General features: G+C 52.0%; 1 protein-coding gene across 1 annotated transcript; it reads right to left on the bottom strand.

The window, feature by feature from the left end:
- Positions 1-2,369: 2,369 nt before the first annotated feature.
- On the bottom strand, positions 2,370-5,323 carry LOC102438408 (solute carrier family 22 member 3-like; the record flags this gene model as incomplete). Its single annotated transcript, XM_006109081.3, has 3 exons — positions 5,204-5,323; positions 4,379-4,491; positions 2,370-2,531 (listed from the first exon to the last, which is right to left on the bottom strand). Coding segments are annotated over exons 1-3 (331 nt in total), but the record flags the coding sequence as incomplete, so codon positions are not given.
- Positions 5,324-9,593: the final 4,270 nt, after the last annotated feature.

Genomic DNA, 9,593 nt, shown 5'->3' with positions numbered 1-9,593 from the left:
TGTAGCATCATCCCAGGTGACACCAAGCAGAGCGGTGGGTGAGGAATAAGCTGGTGCCCCATCACTCCCAGACGAGCGTAAGCCTCTGTTTGGGCTGCTTCAGGGGACAAGCGCGACAGCCCTCTGATCGGCCAGTCCCGTTGGCAGTCAGCCCCGCGGACAGGGCTGGGCCGCGGTGCGGGAAGCCTTTCTTAGGCTCTGGGAAGGTCAAGCAACCTGAGTTTTCAAAACAGCACCCAGAAACCGGACGAAAGCCCGGCTGGGGGGCTCAGTGGTTAAGTGTCGGCCTATGAACCAGGAGGTCACAGTTAGATTCCTGGTCGGGGCACATGCCCGGGGTGCGGGCTTGATCTCCAGTAGGAGGTGAGCAGGAGGCAGGTGACCAATGATTCTCTCTCATCATCTCTCTCTTTCCCTCTCCCTTCCTCTCTGAAATCAATAAAAATATATTTTTTAGAAAAAGAAGAAGAAACAGGACAATGAAATCACCGCATACGCTTCCCGGGTCTAGTGAAGTTCTCTTGAGACACGTAGCAGTGGGAGGGGGACGACCTCATTAAAAGAGAGTGTAAAGGGATACATTTCCAGTTCTACCATGGGGATCCCCGCTATTTAAAATTCATACTGGAGGAGGAGACAGCATGAAATAATAAACCTGCACAGAACAGCGGGCGCCCCTGAGCCGCGCAGAGCACCACCCAGTCCCGGCCCGCAGAACCCTCTCTGAGCATCGCTGCCTAGTCCACAGGAAAGTGAGGGTGGTTTTGCCCGAATCGTTGGGTTTTAAATAAAATGACACACGTGAAACCATCGTTTGCATCGGCACCTAAAAATGGGCACCTACTCTCTTCCCAACGTACAAGTGAAAAAAAACTCCCATGAGGTGACTAACATTTCAGTGTTTTGTTAAATATTTTTGATACATTTGTTTAAAATTTAGAGACCCAAACCCCTAATTTCCAGGTCATTCTTTAGAAGAAGAGTGATTTTTATTTTTGAAAATAGCTGTTAAGTTACTTTTAAAAATTACACAAGTAATACAAGACAACTCGTTGTAATTTATTTTTTTTATCCAACAATACTGAAGTTTATAGAGTATAAGAGGAATGTCTTCCCTCCTGCACCCCTCTTCCCAGCCCGTCTCTATCTCCACGGGGTATATAATATTATTTTAGGTATTTTCCTACACCCTGTCATAGTCATAACCTCCCTTCCTTTTTATTCTGAAAGATTTCAAATGGAGAAAGTTAAATTTGTGTAATGCAGTGGTTCTCATCCTAATGCCGCGACCCTTTTAATATAGTTCCTCATGTTGTGGTGACCCCCAACCATAAAGTTATTTTCGTTGCTACTTCATAACTGTAATTTTGCTACTGTTATGAATCGTCATGTAAATATCTGATATGCAGGATGTATTTAGGCAACCCCTGTGAAAGGGTCGTTCGACCGCCAAAGGGGTCACGACCCACAGGTGGAGAACCGCTGGTAATGTGAATTTTTGTTAGTATAACACAAATATATTTCACATTGATAGATGGGGTGGATAACAACTCTCCCTGTACACCATTTAGACGTACTTCTCCAAAACTAAATTGTTCTCTCTCATTCCCTTATTTTTTAAAATTTTTATTTATTTTTGTTTGTCAACCACACTTTACATTCAATGTTATTTTGTATTAGTTTTAGATGTTCAGCATAATGGTTAGATAACCATATACCGATATTTCTAGTGTTTCCCCTGATATTTCTAGTACCCCTACTTCTATCTGTCCACCTGTCTTTATCATCAATCATCTATCTATTATCTATCTATTATCTACCTATCAATCATCTATATATCACCTATCTACCTATCAATGATCTATCTATCTATCTATATATCTATCTACTATCTATCTATCTATCATCTCTATCATCTATCTTCCCACCACGCTACAGACAGAAATTTCTATTGGTTTTATCTTTAGTAAACACTCTAACACATTGTTTGGTGACTTTTCATTTCGTAGTCAGTCTTGAAAATCTCCCCAAGCCATTGCATGTAGCTCTCCCTTAATCCTTTTAATCTCTGTCTAGTAACCCATTCTGTGAAGATATTATTTTTATAGCCATTTGTCTACTGTTGCACAGTTATGTTATTTCTACTTTGTCAGATCATCACTCCCTCTCCTTGAGATTGCTTCTGAATTTTAACACCTTCCTTGGAAATATCTCCCTCTTCATAGCCACCTTTTAAAAAGAATAAATATTCTCCCAGAGCTGGGTTGTTTGTTGTTGTTTACATTTACCTTCGACTACTTTTCACTTTTGCTTAGGCTGTGAGGCAGGGATTATGTTATTTTCCCCCGGGTACTCAGTTGTCTCAGTACCTCCTTCCCCTGGTGGCCTGAACGCCGCTGTGACTGAGGCGGCGCTGAATGCCATACGATACCTGCCCAGCTTCTCGACGTCGTCCACCGTCTCCGGCAAGGCGATGCCCTTGGTCTCAGGCAGAAGCATCACGAGGCCGCCGCACACGGAGGCCAGGACACCTGCGGGCAGGGAAAGGCGTCACCACCAGGTCGCACGCTGTCCCCGCGCCCCTCGGTGTGGCCACCGGGAAGCAGCATGCTCACCGCCTCCACTGGCCCCGGCTGCAGCCCCGGTGACCTCACCAGCTCTGCCGCTCTCCTCTGCCACGACCTCCTTACCCCCCGCCCATGCCGTCCCCGCGCCCGTGCTCTTGGGGGGGCGTTCGTTCACTCACCCACTGAACAGTTACTTATTGAGCACCTACTAAGTGCCAAGGCCTCAGAGAAGCCTCATCTGCCCCTCCCTGGGAAAACAGAAGCCAACAGAGAGGAGTCCCTCAGGCCCTGTTCCCGACACCAGAGCGTCACTACTTCCTGTCCCCGCTTTCCTCCTCCTGCCAGGGGCCACTGCAGGCCTGTCCCCTCGCCCCAGGCCGTCTCCTGGCGTCTTTCCCAGGCTCCCCACTGTAGTGTTTAATCCTCCCCCAGCACCTTGCGCCCAGTGGCAGCAGCAGGAAACATATTCAAATCTTTCCTCGTTCAGGACCCTCCTGACAACCTCACATTATCCCCATGCACCAGCCTCCCTTGTTCGGATCTTTAGAGTTGAAGTTTCTGAAACACTACCCTCTCCTGTTTTCTGCACATCTTATCCTCGCGGGGAGCTGGCGAATGTCTGCCAACCGGCTCCCCAGAAAAGAAAGCCCTGATTTATAGCGGCTGCCAATTTCCGTGGTGTAAATGCTCCCCCACGGACAGTGCACACTACCGATGCCACCTCGCTGAATGAGGCACTCGGACGAGATGTGCAGCAGCACACGGCTCTATAGGGTTTCTACCACAAAGAGACAAAAACACAAAAAGCCTCAGGAACGCAGAGAATACAGCAAACGCAAATGAGTTAGGAGCCGATGAGGTGCATTTGTTGCCTGACTTTTGTATATTGCAGACACTGTCATTATTAATCCTGCCTGTGTTTGACAGCTGGCTCTCCCTGGGAAGGCAGGGCCTGTGCTCCAGCGCCAGTGCCTGGCTCCCCAGCGCCCCCTGCAGGCCAGGCCACTGCCCAGATGCGGGGCTCCTAGACCACTCGTCTCCGTTGAACCACGGCCCCCTCTTTGCTCTTCCGTGCTGGCTACAGCCTCGACGCTGAGCTCAAGGACCAGATCCCAAGAAGTACTGGAAACGTTCCTCTCCTGATTTCACTGGCACCAAGTGGTTAGAGGCTGACTCCACAGTCCCTGACGCTGCGGGGGGTGTCCTTTACTCAGCATGTGTCAGCAGGGACCCAGCCTTTTCAGGGTAATTGAAACTGTTGGGCAAAAGGAAGGGGAGGTGGAGGAAAGCTGGACGAGGGTCCTCTCTTGCTGAGACAGGGAGTAGAGGGGGAGAGGCCCCAGAGAACAGGCGGAACAGCACTGGAGAAGCCCTGGGGTGAATTACCCCAGGTCCCCCCCAGTCTGTGATTCTGTCCCCTCAGGGTTCTACGGAGATTGGGGGCAGGAAGGAGGCCGTGATCTTGAGGGCCATCAGAGAGTTCATGTTAGATGTGTGAGGGACCTGGGTCCTCCGCTCTTTCAGCATCGCATGCTCAGCATCCGAGCAAATGAAGTCCGATAGTGACAGGTACAGAACATTTAATAATGTAATTGGTTTGGGGATTCTTTGAAACAGACCGTGGGTCCAATTTGGTCTTTAGTTATTCCCAAGACCATAAAAGAGTTTTACTGTATTTGATTTTAACTCAGAACCTAAACAAAGAAAGGGTTGCAGATGGGCTCCCCAAACCGCAACGGTCAGTTGTCCTAAAAAATGCCAAGCGCCCGTCATTGCAGACAGCCCGCCAGCGCCGACGGGCGGCGTCTCACCGAAGATGATGAGCGGCAGCTCCAGCCAGAGGGCGGCCAGGCGGAAGAGCAGGAAGGGCGCGATGATGCCCCCGAAGTCGCACAGCCCGGAGCAGAGCGACACGCCGAAGTTCCTGCGGGTAAAGCAGTTTCACGTGAACAACGCTCAAGAGGAGCAAAATAGTCAGACATGTAGGTAGCTAAGAAACTGTAACAGGATTTTGCTTTTCTATGGCTCTGAACTTTGCAAACGACTGCTCTCTACACTCCAGGCAAACCCTTTCCATTCGGACCACTCCCCAGCTGGTGAGCACGGCATGCAGGGGCAGGGGTGGGGGAGCCTTAGGGGCTGGGGGGCAGCAGCCTGCCCACCACCCACCACCCACTGGACAGCGAGCTGTGCCGGGCACATCCCCGGGGAAGGAGCCATCCGCACGAGCGCCTGCACACACGGCTTCTCCCGCAGCCGCTGGCTGCTCCCGACACGGATGTGGAATGGGGTCAGAAGGGGGGTGGCAGCCTTTAAACAGGTGAGGCTGGTGAAGGCAGAGTCAACCCGCATCGAAGCATGTGTGCTAACCAGGTTTTTCTGATTCCAGCCTGGTGCCTTTCCATGCAACCATGGCTGTGTGTGAATATATGGGGGAAGAAATACTTCTATCACAAAACATGGATGAAGGCAATGCAGAAAGCAGCTCCAGCTCGGAGCAGGCCACGCTGATGGCTGAGGGAGGCCCACGTTCATACAGCATCGAACTAAGGGAACTATTTCACGGCTTTTAAGTCGCTTCCAAGCACTTGGCCGCAGAGCGACTCAGGAGAAACCGTGACACGTGCTGGGGTTACCGTAGCGTCGTCGGGTACAGCTCCGAGTTGACCAGGTAGACGATCTCGAAGGCCATGGTGATGCCCAGTCTCCCCAGGGTGGCCACTGTGGTCCTCAGCCAGGGTGTTCCTGGGGACACAGGGACGGGAGGCAGGGTGAGGGCCGGCTCTCAGGGCAGGTTTACAAACCACAGGAGGCATTCGCTTACTGTCCTCGCAGCCCTGAGCCTTTGCTAATTCTCAGCACAGATGATCGACACCTTCTAGTGCTGTAGCCGAATTTCAACAGCGATCACCACCCCCAGGACGCGGGCTGCTCTTTCAGTGCCACCTGCCTTTCTGGGAACACGGTGTGAGAGTCACTTGCTGAGCGGCCACTACGCTGAGAACGAGGCTCCGAGTGGCGTCTGCCTGGGAGGACCCCGCACACGGCCTCTGGTCCGGAGGCGGCCCTCACGTGCGCCTGGAAAACCAGCTGCGCCCTTTTCTGCTCAGACCCCTCGGCGATGACAACAGGCCGGTGACCCCGCACCAGATGCCCCTGGTTCCGGGAGACCAGCAAGGCCTCGAGGGCTGGGCTGGGTCTTGGGAAAGGGGTATCTATGCCGCGCCGCGTCCCTGGGTTTGTCACCCACTGTCTTCCTCACCCCCAGTCTCCCTCCTTTCCCCAAGAAATTACCCAGAGGAGCCAGATTGCCAAGTACTAGTTGGTTCCTTCACTGACAAACACAGCGCACGATTCTAGCCGGTTTGGCTCAGTGGATAGGGCGTCGGCCCGTAGACTGAAGGGTCCTGGGTTCGCTTCTGGTCAGGGGCACATGCCCGGGTTGAGGGCTCGATCCACAGTAGGGGGCGTGCAGGAGGCAGCCGATCAATGATTCCCTCTCATCATTGATGTTTCTATCTCTCCCTCTCCCTTCTTTTCTGAATCAATAAAAACATATTTTTTTTAAAAAAGCTAACCCCACTAAATAAAGCAGCTGTCTAGAGGGCACGCAGAGGAAAGGATGGCCAGGAGCCCAGGCCATGGCTGGGAGGCCGGGTTCACGGGGTTTAGATGGCGCCCTGGCTGGGCGGCCAGGTGCACTGGGTGCTTCCCTGGGCGGGCGTCACCTGGAGCTCTCGCACCGAGGCCCTCAGCGTCCTGTGCCGTGCTGGCCGCTCTGCTCCGGCCAGAGCAGCTGGGAACGTGCGTTTTATTCAGGCTCTGCTTTTCCACGGGAGCCTGGGGGCCTGGGAAGAGCATTCCGCCCCTTCCCTCACTGAGCGGGTGGGGCGTTGCCAGGTCCCGGGAACGGAATGTGGGAGCCGCTGCCCAGACTCCCTGGGCTCCCGCCCGGCCGGGCAGCCACCCACTGCTCTCGGGCTGCGAAGAAGAATGTGCCCGCGGACGTGGAAATAACCCGATTTTCCGAGTTAGGCTCTTAACTATAGGCGTTTTCTACTGAATCAAGATCGCGCTATAAATGAGTCCCATTGACAACTTCAATGCAAATTAGGTTTACAACTGAGGCTAGGACAGTTTGCTGGAAAGATTCAGACAACATCAAATTAAAGCACACACACGCACACACACACACACACACAAACACACACCATGAAAAACATCTAGTCAGTTCAGAAAATCATTCAGAAAACGCTGTAAAGTTGACGCCCTTGAGGAGACATGGTTGACCTTAATCTGAAAGACCCTCAACTCATTCCAAGCGCAGAGGCCAGCATTTATCGGCCCCTACACAGGGATGGAGATGTTGTTGAAATGCATTACGGAAGTCCCAGAGGACTGCGCTGTTTGTCAACTAAAGAATAAAATGAAAACAATGTACTAGGAAGTGTAACTGGTGTGTGAATATTATACAAATCTCGTGATCATCTCAGCAATGTGCTAAGCTCATGGTGAAGTGGCTATAGATATCTTTTGATAACAATGACCAAAGAACCACAAGACAATGTAAAAATGAGCACTGAAGCAGAAACTACCTTCCATAGAGTCAGGGGAACCCAGAGAAATGGTCCCTCTGGATGTGGATTTATTTGGTCAAACTTCTAGAGATTACTGGGAATAATCAATTTTTGAACCAAAGAAAAAGCAGCAGGATTTTAAATAAACACAATTTTGCATCTCCTCTGAATGTACCATCTGTGCTGAGTTTTGAAATAAAATGTAGTGAAAATGCCTAATATGTGAATTAAGATATATGAGCCTACTTTTCACTTAAAGAGAAACAAAAGTAAAAGACAGACTTGAAGTGCTGGGTTTGTGGCCATCCCAAATAAACTCAAATGGAAGAGATGAGGGCGGACAGAGAACGCTCTTTATTTTTCAGAAATTTGGGCCTAAAGCAGTGAGACTCAGAGGAGATACGTACAGCCAGAAAGACTAGTTCTTTGTCCAGTTTCATGCTGCAGACCCTGCTTGGTGTGCGCAGTTGAGGGAAAGCCGGTGAAGCTGTTTTCTGTGGGATCCTCTTAGCGCCGGTTCCTCTAAAAGGCTGGCCAGCATCTCCCGGGGCTACCATCCTGCTGGCGACTCGAGAGTGACCGAGGGACAGTTCTTCTAAGGCAGCGGTTCTCAACCTGTGGGTCACGACCCCTTTGGCAGTCGAACGACCCTTTCACAGGGGTCGCCTAAGACCATCCAGCATATCAGATATTTACATGACGATTCATAGCAGTAACAACATTACAGTTATGAAGTAGCCACGAAAATACTTTTATGGTTGGGTCACAACATGAGGAACTGTATTTAAAGGGCCAGAAGGTTGAGAACCACTATTCTAAGGGGATGGAAAAGCCCCGTCACCAAGTCCAACAGCTCTGTGCATGGACATGGGGACTGTTCCCTCCTGGGAGGAACGCGAGTACCTGGTGCTCACGTGGAGCATTAGGGACCTGAACCTTATTCTTGTCCATCCTGACCAGTGTGTGACCACAAAACAGCCGGATCTGCGGAACGTGGACATAAAATGTCTAACATAGCAGCCGTCAGTTTTCGACGTCGCTAAGAGCACCTCTAACGCTTAAAATGGGAAGTTATATCTCCAAACTAAACAGATCAGACTGAACAAACAGGACTCCTTGTCTCACAGTTTCCCATAGAGGAACGTGTGCTCTACACAATGGCTGAGCCCGCCCCCTGGTGACGGGGGCGCTGGTTTGGACTCGCCCTCGCCTGCTCTCTGGGTCGCCCGTGCTGAGTGCTGCGCAGGGAAACCATCCCAGGCAGCCCCGGGCCGGGGAGCTCTTCCCGGGCAAAGTGTGCATCACGGGCTGATGGGCCTCACTCCATCCATCCTCCTCCCTAACTTCACGCACAGCGAATACTTAATTCCGATTCCGTGGGCGATGGGAATGGCAGGCTCGCCTTAGAAAACTCCATTCTTAAATTAAACCCCAAGCCCTGCAGGGCCAAACTCAAAACGGAATGAAAGGAGGAGTTTCCAACATTCCCGATTCGTCCCCCTTCCACGCCACCTGCACTTGCCCCCGAGGCCAGGAACTACGTCTATCTGGTTCCCGGTTCTCGGTTCTCGTTTAGCGACGACAATGGATACTAAATAGACACGTATTGGCCGATAGCTCATAAAGACGCCCACCTCTTAGAAAGAGGCCCAACTCAGTGTAGTGGGGTGAATAGTGTCCCCCGGAATTCCTGACTGCCCCAAACCTCAGAATGGGACCTTGTTTGGAAACAGGGTCTTTGCAGATGTAACAGTTAAGACAGAGACGCCGAGAGAAGGCCGTGTGAAGATGGAGGCAGAGACGGGCCGATGTCAGGCGACACTGGCCAGAGCCTGAGCCCGGAGAGAGGCGGGGACCAGGCTCCCTGGGAACTTCCAGAACGGACTGCCTACAGCACCAGAGCTAGAGGAGGTGGGAGGGCCCCTCACCGGGGAGCCTCGGGAGCCTGGCCCCGCCACCCTCCGTCCAGGCTCCAGGACATGAGAACCCATGTCTGCTGTTTCAAGCCGCCTGGTTGTGGGAGTCACTGCAACCCTGGGAACTCATGCGCTCAGGGAGGACGAGGGAAATGCTGTGGATCGCCAGCCAGCCCAGTACGACGCAGGGCTTCACATCTCTTCGTCCTTCTGTTCTGAACGAGGCGGCTCTGTAACTCTACTTACGTAGTGCCTACCTGATGCCTGGGGACTTCGTGCACCTCCACGCAATTACTAACCTCCTCGGTACTGTCCAGTCTCTCCCGGTCCTCTGGGACACGAAGGACTGCCCGAGAGTCCAGCTCCGTCACCCACACCCGCACCCCCAAACACAGACGTGATAGGCTTGCTCACACTCCCTAGAGTGTGACGGCTCCTCTGTCCAGCGCCTGCAGGCTCCAGGCAGAGGTCACCTGGGCGGGGTCACCTGAAAAGAGTGGAGACACCTGCAACCTCTATACCCATCATCAACC

Source organism: Myotis lucifugus, unplaced genomic scaffold (genome assembly GCF_000147115.1).
Source record: "Myotis lucifugus unplaced genomic scaffold, Myoluc2.0 scaffold_5648, whole genome shotgun sequence".
Taxonomy (NCBI): domain Eukaryota; kingdom Metazoa; phylum Chordata; class Mammalia; order Chiroptera; family Vespertilionidae; genus Myotis; species Myotis lucifugus.
Note: the sequence above shows the minus strand (reverse complement) of the source record. Positions and strands in the feature narration are given on the sequence as shown.